Source organism: Colletotrichum navitas (genome assembly GCF_030913465.1).
Source record: "Colletotrichum navitas strain CBS 125086 chromosome Unknown LY79scaffold_142, whole genome shotgun sequence".
Classification (NCBI taxonomy): Eukaryota; Fungi; Ascomycota; class Sordariomycetes; order Glomerellales; family Glomerellaceae; genus Colletotrichum; species Colletotrichum navitas.
Window position 1 is genome coordinate 1 of NW_026850688.1, and position 24386 is coordinate 24386.

The 24386-nt window shown below is 34.5% G+C and overlaps 1 protein-coding gene across 1 annotated transcript; it reads left to right on the forward strand.

The window, feature by feature from the left end:
- Positions 1-7906: 7906 nt before the first annotated feature.
- LY79DRAFT_528907 (uncharacterized protein) lies at positions 7907-9529 on the forward strand (the record flags this gene model as incomplete). Its single annotated transcript, XM_060556071.1, has 3 exons — positions 7907-8732; positions 8838-9346; positions 9389-9529. 3 exons carry the CDS (start codon positions 7907-7909, stop codon positions 9527-9529), a joined length of 1476 nt encoding a protein of 491 aa, XP_060407559.1.
- Positions 9530-24386: the final 14857 nt, after the last annotated feature.

Sequence of the window (24386 nt, forward strand, 5' to 3'; positions counted from 1 at the left end):
TAATTTAAAGGTAATAAAGTACACTTAGCCTATATTACTAAGCTTTACTATATATTATTTAACTTAATTACTTATAAAAACTATAGTAAAAATAAGCTTAAGATCCTTAAGTTACTTATTAAAAGGGTTACTAAGCTAGTTAAGGTAACTACTTATAATAGCTTACCTAAGGATAAAGATTATTATAAGTACTTTATTACCTATTACTATAGTATACCTAAGTGTACTATAGCTCTTCTTAACCTACTAGCTATATTCTATAGCCTTTATATATAACTATATAATAAAGTAGTAAATACTTTACTTTACTATAAACTACCTATATAATACCCTATAAATAAACCTATTATAGAGGATAAGTAATTTTAGGTTAACTATAAGTATAATAGTAGTTATAATAATTATACTAATCTATAGTAAACATAAGGTTCTTTATAAAGTAACTACTATAGTAAAAACTAGTATAGTAATAAATTAACTAAGAAGTGCTTTATCTATAGTAAGCCTAGTTATTAGTTAACTAAATTTACTAAAGAAGAGTAGTAATCCTTATTTAACTAGTATAAAAGCACCTACTTTATATAAGCTTTACTAGCTACCTTTAATTACTTTCTTCTTAATTATAAAGGTTATAATATAAGTTACTTTTAAGAAGTAAGTAATAATAATAAATAACCTATTAGTAATAATAATAACTATATAAATATAGTGTTCTTTATATTTACTACCTTCTTTATATAACTATTAATTAATAGCCTAACTATATTCTCTAAGTTATATAACTAGGTAATTACTTATATACTTACTTATAAGAACTTACTAAAGGAGCTATTACTTAGTAAGACTATAAAAACTAATAAAATATTTATACTTAATAAGCACTATTTAGTAGTAACTTTTTATAGTATTATACTTAACACTAGTATAGCTAAGAAATTAACTACTAGCTATAAGTAATACTTTACCCTTTAGTACTACTTAAGTAAAAAGATACCTATAAATATTACCTAAGTAAATAAAGTAAGTATTTACTTTAGTAGTAGTAATTACTTTAAATCCCTAGGGGTAATTAATATACTTATATTACTTAGTAACCTTATTTTTTATATAATTACTACTAATACTTTATTTCTCTTTTACTTAAAGGATATAGACTATTATAGTATAAAATTTAATAACTTAGCTAACTAGCTAATCTAAGGTAATAATATTATACTTATTATTTACTAATTTAGCTACCTATAGATACTTCTATAACTACTAGAGAAGAGTATTACTAGGTAATACCTAATAGATAGTAAATTATACTAAATCTACTAGTAATTTAGCTACTTATTTATTTAGTAACTTTATAAGTTACTTAAATATACTAGAGAAAATATCTTCCTCTTGTTAATTAAAGTTATTAATAAGTACTACTACTATTACTAATTATACTTTAAAGCCTTTAGTTATTTTAAGTTTATACTATATAATAATAATAAGTTTAATTATAAGATCTTTATTAATATAATATATCTTAATAGTAATAAACTAGTACTTTATATAGTTAATATAGTAATAGTATTTAATATAGTAAGATTCTTATAATCTATTACTATAAAGTATATATAGGAAGCACTATAGATATACTAGATTAACGTATATCTTAGCCTATCTAATTAGATAATAACTAACGTTAGCCTAAATTTTTACTCTAGTAAGTTTAAATACACTACCTATAGGTTATTTATTAACAAGAAGAAGCTTAAGAAGGCTACTTTTATAGTAAAACCTAAGTAGTTACTTATAGCTAATAACTTTATTCCCTTTAACAGTAGTATATTATCTATTACTACTAATAGTAAGCTTACTATCTACTAAAAAGGCTAAAGTAAAAAGCTTTAACTTATTAATAGGAAATTACCTACTACTTAACAAGATTATATCTAGTAATATACCTATAGTGTATATATTACTTCTATTTATTAACCTAAAGCCTACTTTAACTATTTAGTTACTACTTAATACTAATTACTTATAGTAAAAGAGATTAAAGCTCTAAACTACTAAATTAAATAGTTAATTAATAACCTTAACTATAGCCTATAATTCTTACTAATTAACCTTATAACTACTAAGCTTTTTATATTTATTAATAACTTATTTATAAATAACTATAACTTTACTTTTTAACTTAGCTTTATTATAGTTCTTATTAATAAATAAATTATTAAGTAACCTACTATTAATAGTAAAAGCTTTAAATTAACTAGTAATCTTATTTACTTTAGCTTAATAAAGTATAAGAGAGTTATATATAGTATACTTACTTCTAAGGTCTATAGGATAGTTACTAGTATTAACGTTGCCTATATAATTAGTACTACTCTTATAATAATTACTAACTACCTTAAGCTACTATAGATACCTATAATACTCTACACTAACTTATACTTACTTTATAAGTGTCTTATAAAGCTTAGTACTATAAAGGAAAAATAACTTATAATAGATATTATAGCCTTTTACTAGTTATATAAACACTAAAAGATTTTTAAGATATAATAGATTTATAGTAGTAATAACCTAGTAAATAGATTTATAAAGTTATTACTAAATAATATATTAAAGAAGCTAGTTAGTAATAAGTAGTTAGAGATATAGATAAATAAATAGGTTTCTTATATATAATAGACTATATAGACAAAAAGTATTAAATACTTTTTAGTTTCTTGTTTTTATTATATTTTTTAGCTATTCTTTTAGATATAAATAATAGGGGATTTTTAGCACTATATAAAGTTACTAGTGTTATAATATTAACTATTATAGATAAATATTAGAGTTATTAAGTTAACCCTAATAACTTATTACTAGTAAATCCTTAGATATTTAGCTATAGATTCTCTAAGGATTTGTAGGCAATAAGTTAGTTATTTAACTAACTAACCTATAATAATTATCCTTCTTTTCTTTACGTATAATAGAGAACTATAGTTACCTCTATTATTTGTTAATTACTACTAATATATATAGTTAACTATATTAACCTATCCCTTAGTGTTACTAACACTAGTACTATAGAGATTAAATACTAATAACTATATTATTATAGAACTAAATAAACTAGAATATAAAGTTAAATATATTATTAATAAACACTATAAGAATAATAAAGAATAATATCTAGTAAAATAAAAAGACTATAAACATAAAAATAACTTATAAAAGCTACTTAAAACCTTCTAGTATACTTAGATAATACTAAAGGTATACTAAAATTAAACTTAAATAGCTTTAAACTACTAAATATCTTACTTTAGTTAATAACTTTAAAACTACTATTAGCCTAGACTTTATAAACTATATTAGATTTTAATAGTACTTCTATAGACTCCTTAGGGATAGCATCTAGGATACTTTACCTTTTCTTAAATACTATTTACTTTACTTAATAAAAGTAATCTAACTTTACTAAAGATTTATTTATTTTAGCCTAAGCCTTTCTTAGTACTTTAGTATATTTTTAAAAAAGCTATTTTACTTCTTTTTTTTTATAATCTAACTAATTAGACTTAGTTAAAAAATAATCTACTACTAATAAGTTAACTAAAATAAACATAAAATATAAAAAAATACTTATATTTATAAAATAGTATTTATAGTTATATTTTAAGAATAACTATAATAAGTATACTTATAGCACTTTAACTTTTTAGTAAGTATCTTATAATAATAACCTATTAACTAATAAAAAAATAAAGTATAATATTAAAACTAAACTCTTTAATTTCTAAGGCTAACTTTAAATAGTACTATATTAAAGAAGCTTCTTAATAATCCTTTTTACTAGATACTATATTAGCTAAAGAAATAAAGAATAAAGAACTTAAAGACTTCTTAACCTAGGAGTAGTAACTTACTTTTATAGGTCTTAAAGGTAAAACCTTTAAAGAAAAAACTTAATATTATAACTTAATAAGTTATAAGTAATATTACTTTACTAGACAAGATAACTAGTAAGTAGTATAGTATTTATATAAAACTAATAATAAGTTAAATTAAAATAACTCCTTAGATCTAAAAGAACTATAGTATAAGTTATATAAAGATAAGAAAGTAATTATAAAAATAAGATAATTACTAGTAATTACTAAAGTAAGTACTTACTAGTATTTACTAAGTGCTTACCTTATATAAAGATAATAATTACTTATAATTATTAGTTATCTAGAGAAATTAAGACTTATATATAAAATAAACTTAAATATACTTAAGAATAAACTTTTATAGCTCTTTAGTAATTAATTTCTTTTTATAATATAATTTATTTAAATAACTTTTAGTATTTAACCTTAATAAATTAATTAATAAAAGCTATATAAGCTACCTTTATAACTATTAACTACTTAACTAATTAGTAAGTAATTAATAGACTAGTAAGCTAACCCTACTATTAACTAAGTATTAACCCTAGCTTATTCCTAGTAGAAACTCTACTATTAGATTACTAACTATAATATTTAAGTAGTAGCCTTAATCTAGCTAAGGTTACTAAAAAGGTTATTCTCTATATATAAAGTTAAAACTATAAGGTTAAGAAGGAAGTAGTTATTAAGGCTACTAGTAGATATAGTATAATTCTTATTAACTTACCTTTAAACAGTAATAACTTAGTCCTAGACGTTTACTTACTTTCTACTATACACTTTAATAAAAAAGATAGACCTAAAGTTAAGGCCTACACTAAGGCTAACAGTAGAATAGCTATTTTAGAATTCCTTAGCACCTATATTAAAGTCCTAGCCCTAGTTATAGCTACCTTTAGCTCCTAGGGCCTAAATATTAAGTTCCCCTAGCTTTTTAAGCTAAATATTACTATAATAGGATTAGGTAGTATACTAACGCCTAATAATAGACTATTCTAGTAACTACTAAAAGATCTACTAGTATTAGAACTATACTATATATAACCTTATAAGGCACCTAATTATAAACCTATTAGTAATATCTTTATAATTACCCCTCTTCTAATATAATATATCCTAAGGAGCGCCTACACTAGCGCTAGTATCTATATACTAGAGCATAAGGTTATATAAACCCTAAAGGCCCTAGGTAGCCTAGTGTCTAGTAACAGCTACTAGATATTACCTCTCTACACCTAGTCCCTCTAAGCCTAACATAGGCTACTTCTTATATACTAAGCTAAATTAAACACTATAGGCCTATAACCTAACTAGTTACTAACTAACTACTAGCCTCTGCCTCTCTAAGGTAGGCCTATACACTAAGAAGTCCTTAGTAAACAGAAGTTAAACCTAGCCTTTGCCTATAGCTAAAAGACCTATATAGTACTAAAATAATTATAATAAGATTAGGTAGTATACTAATACTTAATAATAGACTATTCTAGTAACTACTAAAAGATTTACTAGTTCTAGTACTATATATTAAAACTATACTATATATAACTTTATAAGGCACCTAATTACTAACTTATTAGTAATATTTTTATAATTACCTCCCTTTTAATATAATATATCCTAAGGAGTACTTATACTAGTACTAGTATTTATGCACTAAAGTATAAGGTTATATAAACCCTAAAGGCCCTAGGTAGCCTAGTGTCTAGTAATAGCTACTAGATATTACCTCCCTACACCTAGTCTCTCTAAGCCTAACGTAGGCTACTTCTTGTGTACTAAGCTAAATTAAACGCTATAGGCCTATAACCTGACTAGTTACTAACTAACCGCTAGCCTTTGCCTCTCTAAGGTAGGCCTATACACTAAGAAGTCCTTAGTAGGCAGGAGTTAAACCTAGCCTCTGCCTATAGCTAGAAGACCTATGTAGTGCTAGAATAATTATAATAGGATTAGGTAGTGTACTAACGCCTAATAATAGACTATTCTAGTAACTACTAAAAGATCTACTAGTTCTAGTACTATATATTAGAACTATACTATATATAACCTTATAAGGCACCTAATTACTAACCTATTAGTAATATCCTTATAATTACTAGCCTTAATATCTTTATCTTAGCTATATAGGTTAGTAACTAGGGCCTTAGTAGCCTTACCTAGGATAATTATAAGGTAGACTTTAATATTATCTCTAGTATATCTATATCTACTTTACACTTAGCTAATATTACCTTATTCCTTAAGGCCTACTATCTAGACTAGAGCTATACTACTATTTACTTAGCTATTATAATAACTACTTATATTATAACTAAAGGCACCTAGTTACTACTACTAGACTATACTAACTCTTAGCCTACCTTATTATTCTACTATAGTAGTAGCTATATAGACCTAGTTACTGCCCTAAACCTAGGCCTTGTCTATAATATTATACCTAATAACTATATTAGCTTCTTTTATACTATTAATAGTACCTTAGTATTTATTACTAGTATAATAAAGAGTAATACTATATATAAAGAGTAAAAGATATATAGTATATATAACCTTAACTACTCTTTTATCTTTGTCTTATATAGTAATCTAGGCCCTAGTAATAGCGCCTATACAGTTAAGATTAAGTGTACTATTATTAATATTAGCAGCGCTAGCACCTATATAGTGAAACTGAGCGGGATATCGATGCGCAAGGCAGTAGGATAGCTGGCACACACGCAACCAATCCAAACAACCCTGCCCAAAGGTCTCGTCGCCAGTGCACCCTGAGCGCCCACGAACACAAAGGTGACTCACTGACCCCTATCTAAGAAGATAATAACGTTAATTGATGGACCTTGGTCTGATCAGGGCCACGGTTTGTTAATTGAACGTCTGTCTCTAGTTGGCGGTTAAACTTGGTCGGTAATGCCGTTGTTGCTAAGTGGTATAGAACTGTGTGCGAAAGGTCTTGTCGTTCAGTTACGTAGTTATAAGGTAGGCAGAGTGCTTAATCAGGCCAGAAAGGCCTGATTAGGCGTATGAGATCAAAAGAATATCCAGAATCAGTTATGTCACTCTAATAATAAAGTCGTAGTCAAAGGTAGGGGTCAACTTGTAGGTGTCAAATTCCATGTCCTGTCTATCTTGTTGGTCTTGATCGGTATTTAACGTCCTGATCGGGACGATTAAGGCTCTGCTGGCCGGAAAAACACTCGCAAAAACTGCTCAAAGAAAAACCCGAAATCCTGCCCCGTTCCAATAGCTACTGTCTTACTAAATAACCTAAGCCTAGTTAAGGTCTCTGTTAAACCTAAGATACTTAAATTCAGCGCAGTAGGTAAGAAGAAGAGCTACAAGATTACTATAAAAATGAGCTCTCTACCTAGCGCAGATGCTACGTCCTAGGGGAGGCTAGTGTGGTTAGATGGTAAGTACGTTGTAGGCAGCCTGCTGTCTTTTATATGGGGCTTGAACAATTTGCAACGCGATGCCTGAAGCAAGATAAACAAGTATACAAAAAGACTTAGAGAATTATTATGGGTATATATTCTGCCATTTCGACAAATTGGGGTGTTCCCTTGCAGTACTGCATAGTAAATAGATGTTTCCCATGTTGTTGCCTTTTCATGCCGGCTCCTGTGAAGGATTGATCGTCAAGGCTTCGCTTTTGGGGTTTAGGGTTTGAGGTACCGCGGTTGGTTAGGGGCCTGTATGGGTCATGCGTCACATCAGAAGCTAACAAAGTTTGTTTTTTCTATGTTGGTACCTTCAAAATCCCAAACTGAACGTGGCCTAATATCTTCCAAGGTAACCGACAAGGAAAAGAGTTTAAGAGTATAAATAGGTTATATCTATTCTACTGCTTCGAGACCAAGTCATCCCATCAAGATTCCTTCACAGCACGCGTGAACCTTTACGACCAAACAGGAACAACAGTTACATCTCGCCTTACAACGTCATATTAAGCAGCAAACGTATCGACACTCCTTCCTTTCATCCTTTTTACGGCACCAATGCCACTGTCAACCAAGACATCTTGGGGCTGCTTGCCCTCAGAGATCAGGCTTATCATCCTTGAAGTCTTACTACAAGACGGTTGTAGCTTGGCCAGGCTCGCTACAGTATCACGAGAGTGGCAGGCGATTATCGAGCGGCACAACTTCGCCCGAATCAAGCTAACGCCGTCACGCCTTGCTAATTTTAACTCCATGATTCATCGGAACCAAGCTCTTGTAAGCTATATATGGCTTAGTTTGGAGCTTCAAGAATATGACTGCACTCGGTGTGCGCCTAACGATCTGGAAGAATGGGGCGATAGCAACACAGACAATATCCTGATTGTCACAGCAATCCAGGATCTATTTTCAAGTCTGAGCTCATGGAAGCCATATGGCAGCCTTGTGCTTGATATCAGCGTTTATTCACCTAGTGACTCGAAACATTGGTTTAAATATCTGACCTTTGGGCCGGATATTTCTTCTGGCGAGCTCAAACAGGACCGACACATACAGAAGCCTATTCTGTCCGAATTTGACGATACCAAGCACGGTTGGATTGCTGGCAGTCAAGAATCACACCCGTCTGCCATGGCTATGGAAAGGGTTTTCGATGAAATTATGGGCGAGGGGCCGTTTGATGATGACGAACAGGAAAACCAATGGTGGCTACAACTACCTTTGGTTCCTGTAGTAACTGGTGTGCTTCTACGACAACAGAGCCGCCGGCGATGGAAGCCAAAAGCACTATCACACATGTTTTCCCGTTTTTCTAGACTCCAGGAGATCCACTACGAGCCTTGGATGGAATGGGATGATGCTCAACAGATGTGGACGGACGAATGTAAGTACAGTACCACAGCTACATTAATTTGTCCTGCTCTACCCTGTTTTTATTGCTATGCTAGAATCTAGTAGCATCCTACTAATCCTAACTTTTCTTATACAGCTTACCGATCGCTTTTTAAACAGTTCTCTTCTTACAAGTTACGCAGACTTGTCGTGTTCGAGAATTTCAATCAACGGTACCGACAAAATCGTCTTTATTGCGCGCCTATTCGAATCCCGACCTTGGATGTCAGTCAGACGCTTGCTAGTGCTACTCTTGAGATTGAGCACCTCTCAGCATCGTTCATAGTAGACGCTGGCCATTTCTTCTCTACTTGCAAACCTTCTTGGGGGTGGCCTAATCTGATTTCGCTTACTCTAACCTCACAGCTGCTTACGCCTGATGAGAGCACTATCGAGATCAATGACATGCTTCAAGGAGCGGCAATAGTGGCTATGAGAATGCCAAATCTTCAAACAATGGAGATATGGAACGGACGAAAGGGATTGGCAGCACTCTTCAAATACCAGTCAATCAGTTATGGTGGTTATGGGCAGCGTGCCGAGATAACCTGGAGAGGAACGTGGGGTTGTGCCTTGAACCCTTCTGTGATCCGGGCTTGGGAAGCAGTCTCACTAAAGCATCGTGGTAATGGATGTGTTACTACCAAGGAGTTCCTGGATGTTGGTGTTGTTAAATCTCATGGAGATGCCGTTTATTATTTGAATCTCTCAAACACAGTAATTCGCCCCCTCTCATTACAGCAAATTCGGATGGAGAACAGGATTGTTGAGGGGGCGCATGACTGGTAGCTCAATATCTATTGGCAGCCTAGGGAAATAGCCAGGTCAGAGATGGCCTCCCCGTCACGAGTACAAGTGGAAATTAATCATCTGATTAGTCGATTGCAAAAAAACATCCATCTCACAGCAGCCGTCTGGGGCGCTTTCCACAACAGCATGTAAATTGGAAACACGAATGATGATGATGATATTTAACGCCTGTTAAGTCCATCTAGGTGGCACAGGGCGCCTGCTCAGCCTATCTTCTAATACCAGCCCAGGATCCCTCTGCCAAGGGGTCCTGGGCAAAACAACGTACCCCTGTAACAATGCGAATCCCTTATCTCGAGTGAAAAAATCAGTGTTTCCCTCCCTTGGATATATTAGAAGTTGCTTAGACTGGGTGATTACTGTGTGGGGGGTTGGGGTGTTAGTCGTAGCGAGGGAAGAGGCAGGGATTCTAGTGAAGGGGGTGAGTGCGTGGCTGAGGGCGAGGGCGCTCCTCGCTAAGGGGTAAAGGGGGAGGTGTGGTGTGTTAGGTGAGATGCACCTGGCCGGCCGACGGTTAGAGGTAACTCGCGAAGGTGCTAGATCAAGGAAGGGGGCCTCTGACTGGATCGGCGTTTGGCTGAGCTACATGTTGCCCTTTTGGCATTAGTTTGATGAATTCGGCCCAGTTCTCTCCGAGCCAGGTGAATTGGAAACACGAATGACGAATGGGAAGAATCTGTAATGGCAGACAAAGATGTAGGAGAAGCAGAAGACTCACATTGATGTTGCTTTTGTTGCTGTTGTTGCTGTTGTTGCTGTTGTTGCTGTTGTTGCTGTTGTTGCTGTTGTTGCTGTTGTTGCTGTTGTTGCTGTTGTTGCTGTTGTTGCTGTTGTTGCTGTTGTTGCTGTTGTTGCTGTTGTTGCTGTTGTTGCTGTTGTTGCTGTTGTTGCTGTTGTTGCTGTTGCTGCTGGTGTTGGTGTTGTTGTTGGTGTTGCTGGTGTTTTGTTGTCCTCCAGAAGAGACAGAAGAGGAGTCAAGGAGCAGAGAGTGATGGGGTGTCCTCCAGTACCTACCTGTTCACAAAATGGGCGTCCCTTCTCTTCCGTTGGAACTCCAAGAAACAGAAAGAGAACTCCTTCATGATCCAGAAATTGAAAGTTGCTAGAAGGTACATTTGCTTACTCGGGAAAGGGCTGCACACATGAGCATGTATGATGCCTTCTGGTAAGTCCTCCACCCTTTCCGCGCACCTACCATGCTCGTATGTATAGGTAAGGTGCACCTGTATGCTACAACTTCCTAAACGTGTTGCTCTGGCTAGTGACTGTCATGACTGATTTCCGCGGCAAGCAGACCCTGGATAGGTCTTATCCCCAAGAACAATTCCCTTTCGGTAGCGCCCACCAGAAGTTCCCAACATGGCAAGACGCTGTTAGCAGACGTCACAGTCCGTACATGTTCGATCTTTTTTGGTCCCAGGCTAAGCCGAGGCTTGATAGAACGCGTGAAGTAGTTCTCAACAAAAGCCTGTCATATGCTCTCTGCCTCCCTCGACTGACGGCAGATGTCGATTATGACCTGTTTGGGTCTTTGTGTGCGTTCCGCGATACGTAACTGCGAGACGAGAGCCACTGTTAGTCAACGCATAGAAGTAAAACGATGTACCTAACTCGCCCTTTCTATGCTTCCTAAACAGATCTCTGTGCGTCCTTGCTTTTCTTAGCTTGTTCTTGAAGGTCGGGAAGCTGGTATTGCATGAAGGTATCGACTTGCTCTTGGAAACGCCTCTCCTTAAACTCCTGGTTATCTGACAAAATTTTGTACTCTTCGGCCTCTGCTGTTGAAAATTCCTGGACGAGACTGCTTAGGGGTTTGTCATAAGAGAAGCCCATAGTCAGCCTTTGCATCGTATCTGTGAAAGCACTCCGTTTTGTCGATATTCGGCAAATTGGGCATCTTGCCATGCTGAAATATGATGCAAGCCATCATGATAAGGGCTTATCCTAGCTTTGCGACAGGGATGGATAGTAATGTCTATGTCAAAAGAATGGCGGCCTAAAGAAAGACAGGCGAGTTGGACGCTGGAGGATCTTTCCTGGTCTAGTCTCGAGAAAGAGAGCCTGACTGATCCCACGCGCGTGCCCCAAAGCTTCGCCGAGTCCCTCCGACGCCGCATTAGACAACAAATCCAGAACAACCCCGGGTCACGCGTCAGAGCAGCCCGTACTCTCAGTTGTCTGGTCTACGCCAGGCGTCCCCTCCGCGTGGAAAAGCTCTATGATGCTGTTGAAGCGTCACGTTTGGACGAGCCGGGGGATGATATTATCCTCCCCATGGAGCAGTACAACCCTGTTATGGTAAAGGAAACATGCGCACCATTCGCGTCGACCGTGTGACAGCCAAGGACGGAGAGCCTCAGACCGTGTGTCGACTTTATCACGGGCCAGTTCAAGGGTTTCTCATGAAGAAGCGACACGTGCTGCAAGAAATAGAGGAGAGCTCTATGCCCCCTGGCCTGAGTGACAGGGACCATGTCAAGATGGACGAAAGCAACGACAAAGACGGCCTCGCCAATGATGACGGTGCGCTCGACATACAATGTTGAACCGATCGCGACAAAATCGCCGTTCTGGAGCAAAGACGGGACTGCATCGTCGTGGCCATGATTTTTGGGGAAGGCCGAGTCCGTTCTTGAAGAGCTCTCAAACATTGCAGGGTGCAGACTTCAAAGATGATGGTTAAGCCTATAGTATAGTGTAGCTCATCTCCTCGCTGCTTGGCGTATCTCGGGGGAGATCTGGTGAGATTAGGCAAGGGGTTGCTGTGACGGCTGAGGCAGCTGCTGAGTTGTCGATGAGGTTGGTTGCTGGTCCAGCAACGAGGTTATTGGTTGAGGTGCTTGCGGCAACACGGGTGCTAACACTGACACGCCTGCATCTGTCTCCGGTGGTGATCTGGGATACGGCGGTGAGATTAAGCCTGGGGGCGGTCCAAGAGGCGCATGGGCAGATCTGCGTTGTGCGGATTTTGGACATATGTCCCTCCGCAGGCTATTTATGTTTTGGGCTACTGCCGCCATTGCATGTAGAACCTTGCTGTTGGCTTTCTCCTTAAAGAGAGTACGATCGTCGCGGCAGATTTGGAACACCACCGACCATGCGTCTGCGTATTCAATCTTGTGTTTGGCTGCTACCGCCTTCTTGACCTTTTGATAGTCGCTGTAGTTTGTTGGGGGTTTGGGTTTTTAGTGCAGCCGAGAGCTGGCTAGATTTTACAGGTATACATGGGAATGGTTAAGCAAACTTGCTCCACGGGTCTTGAGCCAATCGGAGGCACAGCTTAGGTGAGTGAGAGTGAGTGCGGGTGAGGGTGAAAAGTAGGGATAGGCAGGAGAAGAGAGAAGATCGAAATTTGTGGGAAGGAAGAAGAAAAAAGAGGGCAAAAGAGCAAAGAGGAAACGTATAGAAGAAAGAGGAAGCAGATGGAAGGAAGGAGGGGAGAGCAAGCTAAGGCAGAGGCGGCAAATTCCCATCCTCCCTTTACCACGCGAGGCCTTGATGTGTCTGGCATCCACCTCTGGCAAGCATCTCCTGAGGTGAAGGGGAGCCTGGGTGTCGGTGGGAGCGAGAACGGCAGTGCAGTTTGCATAGAAGAGGAGTTCAAGGGCGGGGACCGCATATATGAGTCCTCCGACGGTGACAAAATGTCCACTTTCTTGAACATTGACGGGGTCAGGCACTGACTGAACCACGGTGTTAGTAATGTTTACTGACTTCTTAGTGGTAAAACAAAAGACATCATCGATGTATTCTATTAGTCTACCTTTATAATTTATATATTACTTATACTTATACTAAATCTGCCAAGATGGCGTTGAGCACCTATGTGACATGTTCAGCACTTGGCTGTGGCATGACTGAAGTCAAGAGAGGGGAAGCTTGTTCAAAACGCAAGGCGGCTCAGCCTGAATAGGACAGTCGACACGACAGGATAGGATTAGATTTGACTTCCCAAGAAACCTAGGACAAGTTCGGTAAGGTTTTGATTGAGACTGTTCTGTAGCGGTATCAAACATTGGGGTGAAATCTGTCGCTGGCTTGCAGACACTAGAAACAGGATGTCTTATCTAATATCATAAACAAGACGCAGAAGGATGTACACTATCAACCAGTTGAGGCTACAGACATAGAATTTCACGACTCGATATTCGAGCACAGATGCATTCTCACACCCCCGGACTCCCTGTATATCCGTAAGAACCTTGCTGTAGAAACCAGCTGCATTGTACGAGTACAAGCTTAGTTCAAATAACACAAGTCAAGGTGATGATGAAACGGGGTGAGATACATGAGAGCTTTGATGAATGACGAAGCAATCCGAGATGCGACCGTAAGGCAGACCCGGTTATGGACCTCATGAACGAGTTCGGGCTCATCAATCTTGTACCACGTGGCATGAAGACGTGGCAGGGAGGAGAGGGCTTGTTTCTACCTGTGTAATAATATGTCCTAGACTCAGTCTTGACTGGCTACAAGTAAGTCGTACATCGGTTCTTTCCCCTGATGGCTTGCAGCGACTTCTGATACCTGGACTTTTGTGCCCATCGGTGCCAGAGCAGAGGAACGATTCACCGTCTCCAAGTTTTGGTCCGTCGCGATTGGTAACTTGTCGAACCAAAAAGCGATAACCAACCAAACTGGCCGATGCAGACCCATTCGGATCACTGCGCTTGGCTGCTTCGTAGACTTTTTCATCTGATCTAGGGGCGCTTCGCTTTCGGACATGCGCCCCTTTCAAGATGATGAGAAACGCCGGATGCCGTCGCGAATGAACCGAGACAGAAACGACAAGGTGGGATCTCCCAGCATGTGCCACAGGGCAAAAGCCATCAGAAAAGCTGGAGGAGAGATCGAAATAAGGAGCACGTGAGATGGTCAAGATGGCTTTGAAACAGACGGGAATTTCTGTGGAAGCGAGACCTTTTCCATGTCCAGACATGATGTTGAGGGCACCGCTGTCTTGCGAGATTTCCGATGCACTGTTTGCTGTTAAAGTTGAACTACTGTTGCGGTTAGGAAGTGGTGCTAAGGGGTTTATTTCTCCTGTTTCTCCTGTTCCGAACTACGGTCGCTGCCAAACAGGTACTGTCTGTGCACGTGGTTCGACTTCCTGGCGTGGGCAATTACATCAGCCATATGTAAACAATGGCACACCGCACACTGAACTGAAGATGCATCAAACGTTGCTTGCTCTGTTCCATCATTTTGTCTGGGCAGCGACTGGCCCCATTTCTCTCAAAAAGTGCCGCCATGATTTGTGTCAATTGTTGCACAGCCTCGGTGGATGAGGGTAAACGAAGCCGGCCATGACCAGTGTAGATGGGTTCATCAGAATGAGAGTCAAAGACTGGATAAACGGATTCCATGTTCTGGGCCGTTCTTTGATCATTCTGGAAGGAAGTCAAAGACGCGTCTCGGCCTCCCTCCGTCTCCTCTTCGGTTCTCCCGTGTACCACAGGCCGGGTATCAAAGCCAAGCAGCATGTGGTATGCGCGGCGGTCGAGGGCCACAGTGGCGCGCATCTCGCCGACGACATGTGACGGGAGACGGCGTGGATGGTCAAGATCACGGTCAGGGGAGGAAGAAGAAGAAGAAGACGTCATGGTAGTGGTTCGAACAAGCGGTTTGACTTCAAGAGAAGCAAGTCCTGAGAAGAACGAGTCCTTCTACTTCCTGTTCCCCCCTCTCTTCTCTCCTTTGACGCGCTTCTCACGGAAAGAGACGACCCAACTGTACTTCGTACCTCCTACCTTGGTGTACCTAGGTACCTTGACTAACCCAACCTAGGTAGGTAGACAACCTTCTCTTCCTTCCGTCTTTTGCAGCCTGTATTGCCGTATTGATCCCTAAAAGGGCAGCCAGCCAGCCAGCCCATGATGGTCTCTTCTTAGGGTTGTCGCTGCGCAAAAACGACGCGCCCTCAAACCATGCCGAGAAACATTCTCGCCAGTCCATTTCTACACTTTGCACCGTCCACCATCTCACATCCATCATATGAAATCATTGCCATCAGCGACCAACTTAGCAAGCTTTTTGCCGCCTGCAGAATTTCCACAGCCAAGCCTTGTATGCAACTTCGTTCACGTTAGAAACCCCACCTCTAAGCCATGCTTTCGTCCTCAGATTACTAGCCTGGTGTCTATCTTGTTGGTCGTGATGCTTCTTGATCGCAGGTATGGGTGGGCCTGCTGATCATGAGTAGGCACTGTACTTGGGTACATGTCCCTCTGTCCACCAGCTGTGTGGAGTGCCTGTTTAGATTGCCCATGGCCCCACCTGTGAAATTGTGCCGTTTGGGAGTCGCATGGCCAGACGCCCGCACCTGTGGGCGTCTTTGCACATAAGGTGGAGTCTAAGGTCCACAACTCCCTGCCGCCACTCCTTCCACGCGACCTTGGGTGGGGGGCAAGAGCGAAGCCTCGAAGCACTTTCCTTTACTAGTAAGGCAAATCAACCCGCCGCCATTCTGAACAGTCGTCGGTAAGCGCAGGACGCTGACAATTCATCCCCAGACCATCACATCGGAGACACCAGGGCAGCAGGGGCTCGTTGTATGGGACAAACCCAGGATGTGCTACAGTACCGGCTCAAAGTAATTTAACTAAGACACGGTCGGCCGGTCGGCTTGCTTGCTTTCCCACAGACCTCCCCCTTTTAGCCCCTACCCGGCGGCCTGGTCCTGGAGTTCTACTTCAAGCCTGGCAGGAGTGAGGTTTGCGCGCCTGGCAGCCGGCGGTGGTGGATTTCCAGCACCTGGCAGCTGGCGGGGGTGAGGTTTGAGCGCCTGACAGCCGGCGGGTGCAGGCGCCATATTCGCCAGCTGCAAAGCCAAACACTCTTGTTCCCCCGGTAAGCGCCAGGGTGTTTTAGGGGCTATTGTCAGTACCTACTAGCTTATGCGCTGCTGTGCTGGAGCTACAGCTCCTGGGGTCGTTGCAGACCTCCCGCCTAGACACGACAACTGGGCTGCCTCGGTTGGCTGTACAGTTTGATGTAATGCTAGGTATGGGGAGGGTACAGAGTAATTACTTGTCTCCAAGGCAGTCCTTCTTAGTTAGACACATACGCTTGAGTCTAACAAATGACTTCAGGTCTAACTATCAGCTCTCCTTGCGTCCATCTACATCTGAACCTGACTTAGGGCTATGTGCAGCACACGGTGGGTGCGTCGCAACATGTTGGAACCAATATAACATAACATGCTAACAATAAATTATCACCACTGTCGCTAATCTTAGGTCACTAATCTTGGAGGCTACTAAGGTAGTTATGTCCAAGACAAATCAGTCAGTTGCCTTAAGCCAGCCAGATAAATACGCAGTAGAGGGGGCAATGACGTACATGCGCCTACAAGTAGGGGCGCTGTCAGGGCGTCATGTCACCCTCACGCCCACAATTACAGTCTGTTGCATTGGCAGCGTCCAAAACCTATTTTTTAGTCTGTGCGCTTGCGCCACACAAATATAACACCTATGCGAATTTAGGTTTTTTAGGCAGTAAAATACAAAATCTATATTTTAGTAATATTTAATAGTTATAATTTAAAGACATATAATAATAATAATAATAAAGGCATTTAGACCTATATAAAGGCTACTTATTAGTAATAACCTCTTTTTTATATATAATAGCTAGCCTACTAGGTAACTAAGTTATTAAAGCTATAGGAGTAGTCTTAGACACTAACTATATATTTATATAAAGAAGTAAAGTCTATAAAGTCTATAAAGTCTATAAAGTCTATAATAACCTCCCTTCTACTATTATTTACTATTATTATTAAATAAATATACTTTTAAATAAATATAATAGTGCTAAGGTTAAATAAGGATAAGTAAAAGAAGATAATATAAATACTAAAGTTATTTAAGAAAACTAATAAAGAAATTACTATATAAATAAGTTATAGTACCTATATAGTCTAGTAATAGTATTATTATTATAAAATAACTAGTTATATAGTAGTTTATTCTCTTAGTTAGTAAAGCTATATAAAGTTAAAAGTATAGTAACTATATAAGTTATTAAAGCTTTTTACTTACTATAATAACTTTACCCTTAAAGAAATATAGGATTTTCTTTATAAGTAATTTAATATAAAGGTATATAAGTTAAAGATTAGTTAGTAACTTTATAAGGCTAGTTAGACTTTAAAGTCTATTTATATTATTACTACCTAGAGGGATAAGGTATTATAGTATAGTTAAATATATACTATTTATAAGTACTACCTAGAGTAATTAGTATTTATTAATAAGTTAGGTGTTAATAAATATATAGGTATATAGAGAATAAGCTAAGTACTAAAAGGTCTAGTACTTTATTAAAAAGATAAGCTTAAATATAGGTAGTAATATTAAATACTTTCTACTTTTACTATAGATAGTATATTTAATATATTAATATACCTAGGCTTAATAAATAGTAATAGGTTTATAGTGTAAATAAAAGAGAAGGTTTTACCTAAGTGTAGTACTTTTCCTATAGTAAAGTTAGTTATTATTATAGATAACACTAGCTTTTATTACTAATAAGATATTTAAGAGGTATATAATTTAGCTAGTATATAACTATTATATTTACTACTATACTTATTTAACTTTAACCTTATTAAAGAAGTATTTAGTAACCTTAAAAAGCTTCTTTATAAGTAGTACCTAGTATAAAATAAAGATAAAGGGGATTTATAAGAATTTAAAAAGCTACTTTATAACTATATAGTAGAGGTTAGTTAAGAAATAAAGTAAATAGAAGAGTATTTTTATTACTTATTTATTAACTTTAATAGTATATAAGAGTTATTTAATAATATATTAATTAATAAAGAAGAATTTAATAATAATAGTAAAGTTAAAGTTATTACTATAACTAGTAAAAAAAGTACTATTATTAAAGTAGTAATAAAGAAAAAAAATAACTATTAATAAATAGTAAAGAAATCTAACTATAGTAACTACTTATTTACTTTTACTATTAGCCTTATTATATTACCTTTTACTACTTTTATATAAATTTATTAATAACCTATTATTAATTACTTATATTAGGTTACTAGCTTTATTACTATATAACTTATTAAGACTAAAGTTATTACTATTAAGCTTATTATATATTATAAAGTTAAGAAAGCGTTAACTTATATAAATAATAAGTAATAATAAATAGTCTAATTATAAAGGTAAAGATATAAAGAGAGTATTTACTATATAGAGGTTAGTATAGTTATAACTACTAGATTTATTTTAACTAACTAAATCTCTTTTTCTTAAGGTTACCTATTACTTTATTAGTTATAGTATTTATAAAAGAGAGCTTATTAATATTATTAACTTTATTAACTTTATTAGTAATATATAGTAATTTATACCTTTACTTAAAGCTAGTAAAGTTATATCTACTACACTTATAATACTATTAGGTAAATAAAAAAGTCTTAATTAACCTCTATATAGTGTTAATAAAGGATATAAGTATACTTTTCTTTTTATACTACTCTTTTAGTATACACTAAATAACTACTAGACTTAATAATAAGCTCTATAATTACTAAAAGGCTATATTAGTACTACCTTTATAGCCTTATTATTACCTTTTAACTTTAAAAAACTAGCTAGTAAAATCTTTTAACTCTAGTAACTATACTATAAGTAACTACTCTCTAGGTTATAGAGGTAATAATAATAGTACTTTAACTTCTTTTACTATATAAGAAGTTTATAGTACTAGTAATAAAGTAACTAATAAAGTAATAGGTAAGTAATAATAAAGTTAAATTAGAGATAACTACTAGTAAAAAAGTAGTTAATACTACTACTAGGTGTATAGGTTAACTTTTCTACTACTAAAGGATAAATTAACTACTATATTACTAGTAAAGTTATTTATAGTAGGTAGTAAAAGTCTACTAGTAAGATTTTTACTTCCTTTAACTACTACTATAGAAAGTAAATTACCTATAATTTTACCTTATATAGGCACCTTGTTTTTTAATTACTACTAAGTAACTATAACTACTAGGCCTAGTAGTAAGGTTTTTAAAGTTACCTTATAGTAAAGTATTATATTTTATTAACCTTTAAGGTTACTAGTAAGTAACTTATAGTAGACTTTATTAATAACTAAACACTAGTTAATATTATTATTTACTTTATTACTATTATAGTAACTTACTTAATTTATATACTAATAATACTTTATTAGGTCTTACTATAGGTCTTTCTTTATATCTCTCTCTTAGTTAATTTTCTCCTTTATTAAACTTATTACTGTTTTTTTTAATAATTTTATATATAATAGTTAGCTACTATAGTTAAGTTACTTACTATAGTTAAAATACTTACTATAGTTAAAGTACTTACTATAGTTAAAGTACTTACTATAGTTAGGTTACTTACTTATTAACTTTATAACTAATTATAGTATACTAAATACTAATATAAATAAACTAGTAAAGTATATAAGCTTTATACTAAAGAAGATATCTTAAGTCTAGTAGCCTAAGTTACTTAGTTAAAAGCTAAGTTTAGTCTATAGTAAGGCTAACTACTTACTACTTATTTTACTAAAGTTATTACTTGTTATAACCTAATAAGTTATAGGCAAGGTTGCCCTACTAGACAAGATAACTAGTAGGTAGCATAGCATTTGTACAGAACTAACAACAGGTTAGACCAGGACAGCCCCTTAGACCTAGAAGAACTATAGTACAAGTCATATAATAATAAGGAACTAAGCAAAAGATAAAAGCTTAGTATAAGCGCTTAAAAGATTAGTATATAAGTGCTTAGCCTACTTATTTATAAGCACTTAGAAGATATATAAGATAACGCTTAATAATAGAATTAAGACTTATATATAGGATAAACTTAGATATACTTAAGGATAGACTTTTATAGCTCTTTAGTAATTAACTTTATAATATATTCTCTAAATACTTTTTAGTATTTAACCTTAGTAATTTATTAATAAGAGCTATATAAGCTACTTTTATAACTATTAACTACTTAACTAATTACTAAGTAATTAATAGACTAGTAAACCTACTTTACTATTAACTAAGTATTAACCCTAGCTTATTCTTAGTAGAAACCTTACTATTAGATTACTAACTATAATACTTTAATTACTTCTATTAAGTAAGTTAACCTTAATACTTACCTAATAGTAAAAAGACACTATATTAACCTTTAAGAATATACCCTTAATAAGCACTCCTAAGTCCTAGTGTTCCCTAGACAAAGAACTTAAAGACGTTATAGAAATTAATAATAAATCTATTCTACCTAATTTAAGATTTAATAAAGATAGTAAAGCTATCCTTACTATAGATTAGTACCTTATAATTTAAGAGATAATTAAGAGGAACACTAGATATAATTAATAGCTTATTAACGTTATTAATAGTAATATAGCTAAACTAGAGCGCTTAAAGAAAGCTATCCCTAAGGAACCTTTAACTAAGATATAAGAACTTAAGAAGACTATTAAAACCCTCTAAGGCACTACTAACATTATATAGACCCTAGTTAATAGTTAAGATAAGCTTAGACTTAATAATCTATAGCTATTTAATAGAACCTTAGGACACTTAAAAGGATTTCTTACTTAAGTCTAAGCCTACTATTAGTTCTATAACGTTAGCTTTAGAGATAAACCTAAGAAAGTTATCTACGCTACCTTATTTCTTAAAGGAAAAGCATTAGCCTAGTTTAAACCCTACCTAATAAACTATATAATAAATAACTAGGCAGGCTTAAAGACAGAAACCTAAGAGATCTTTTATAAATACTCTAGGTTTAAGAAAGCACTGCTATTACTTTTCTAAAACCCTAATAAGAAGTAATAAGCTAAGCAAGAACTATTTAACCTAAGATAAACTAAGGCTACTTTACACTATATAGCTAAATTCTAAAGACTTACTACTAGACTTAATATTACTTAAGAATCCTTAATTTTTATATTTTACTAAGGACTTAAGGAAGATATTAAAAATAAACTAGTTAAAATTATAAACCTCCCTAAAGATTTCTTATTATATATTAAGCTTACTATTAAAATTAATATATAACTATATAAATAATAATAAAAAAAGGAGAAGTAAGATAACTTAATATAAATATAAGTAAAAGGTACACCTAAGGACTAAAGCTACTAAGTTAGTAAAATAAGATATCTAATAGATAGTAGAGACCCTATAACACTTAGTTAAGCACTGCTTAAGGACACTACACTAGACTAATAGATATAAGTGTAGTATATAAGTAAGACTAATAACTACTATATAACCCTAAGACTATTAAATACTTTAACTATAAAAAAACTAGTTACTATATATAAGACTATAAGTAACCTAAATAACTTTAATATAAGACTTTGCTAAAATACACTAAGAAAGCTAATGTTACTACTAAGGAAGTCCTCTATAAGTAACTAGTATAAATAGCCTACTATAACAATAACTATACTATATATTAAGATAGTAAAGAATAAGTAAAGTAGTACCCTAAAGAACTAAAAACAAAGGATATATCTATAGGAAGAAAGAGTAAGACCTTTAATAGAGAAGAGAGAATTAAAACATTATTATAACTCTTATAGTAACACAAGACGTAACCCTTTAGAAGCTATAAGACACACTTAATACACTTAAACTTAATATAATTAAAGAACGCCTAGAGAAGAGAATAGTAGTAATAGGGAACACCTACTAACAAGTAATACTTAATAAAACTTTACTAAAAAGAAACCTTAAGATTATTACTATAGTTAAAAAATAATAACACCTAATAATAGAAGTAGTCTAAGAAGCTATTAATAGAAGGACTAAGGATAGAACTGTCTTAATAAACACTAAAAACACTAGTAAAATTACTTACTAAGTACTAAGTAAACATAATAAATAGGTGCTATAGAACCTATACTATACACTATAGAACCTATAATAACAAAAGAAGAATATTTAATAATAAATTAAAGTAAAAAAGAAGAATTATAGAAACTTTTTTTTGTTAACTAGAGTATACTTATAACTCTATACTACCCTTTAGAGCTATAAAGTAGTAGAGTAAGAACCCTTAGATATAGAAGACATGTTAGAACTTATAAAGACTATATAGACAAAGGGGTTCTAAAATACACCTACTAGAATTATTACTGTTGCTAAGAAACAATAAATTACCTAGGAATAAGCTTTAGAGTAACGTAATTAGCTACTTATATTAAAACTAATCTAAGCCTAAGATATAGTACAAGAGAAACTTAAACAACTATATATAAAGGACACCTTAAACTTTATTAAAGAGCAACTATAAATATAAATCTAAGTATAAGGGAACTACTAGAAGTAACTTTAGCTAGAATAAGATATCCTTAGAACTATAACTAAAGTTACTAAGCTAGAAACCTAATCTATTAAAGTTATTATAATAGTAAGAAAAGGAAAAAAGACCTAGTTTTTACCCCTATAACTTACTATTTAAGAACTAACCCCTTAAGACACTATTAAAGTATAGGGAACTAGTTCTAATAAAGAAGAACCTACTAATAAACTCTCTTTAGATAAGTTTATATCCCTTAGTAAAGTAAAGTAAAAAGCTACTAAGTAATTAGTAAAAATTAGCTATAATAATCTTATAAATCCTAATCTCCCTAAGGTTAAAGACTAAAGGATTAGAGAGTAAATATATAGCTTACTATTATCCTTATCCTTAATTAAAAGTACACTAGGCTATAATTTAGATAAACCCCTTGCTCTATAAACTTATAATAACCTTATAATATAAGGTAATAATAACTTTAGCCTTATATTCTATAAAGTACTAAAGGATATAAATAAACAAGAACTCCTATTCTATAGGACCTAAGATATAGATATTAAAGGAGAACCTATTATCTTATATAATAAAGAACCTATGTTTAGAGACTATAAACACTTAGACCTAAAACATCTACTATACTACAAGGTGTTCTAGGCTAACTATATTTATAATAAATATATAAGATATAGAGGAAAAAAAGAAGTATATACCTTTTACTCTTATAGACCTTATAATAAACTAGTTACTAGATACTAACTTAGTAAAGACCTTTATACTTAAAAGGTTAAAAAGTATAAATAATAAACTATTTACTTTAAGCTAAGCCTAAAGCACCTTATACTATATATATATAGTAAGACCTAACACTAGTTAGAATACCTATATAATAAATATAAACACTACTATATAAGAAAAGCTAAGGCATAGAGAACCTAGAAGAAAAAGGCTAGACCTTTCTAAGAATAACTAAAAAACAAGATATATTACCTATAAAGGGACTATAGATAATAAAGGACAAGAAGTCCTTATACTTAACGCTAATGTTTAGTAATAATAACTATTTTATATTAGATATTAAAATTAAAGGGTAGATTATTTATACTATAGTAGATAGTAGAGCATAAGTAAACCTAATATTACTAAGGATAGTAAATTAACTAGAAATTATATAGTAATCTAAGAATAAACTATATAGCCTATAAACTATAGAAGAAGAAATAGTTATATATAATAGTAGGATAGTTAATAAAAAGACTAAGGTTCTCTTTATAAACGTTAAAAGCTACTATAAATAACTAACCTTTAATATTATAGCTATTAGCTAACTAGGCGTTATCCTTAGGATTCTATAGCTATAAAAGAATAACTTTAATATAGACTAGAGAATAAGCTAACTTTAGTAGAGAGACTTAGCTATAAGGCAGTGTTATATACTATAACCCTTAAGTAAGTACAAGAAATAATAATACTATATATATTAAAAGGATTAAGCCTATATAAGACTAGTAACTTACGTCTAT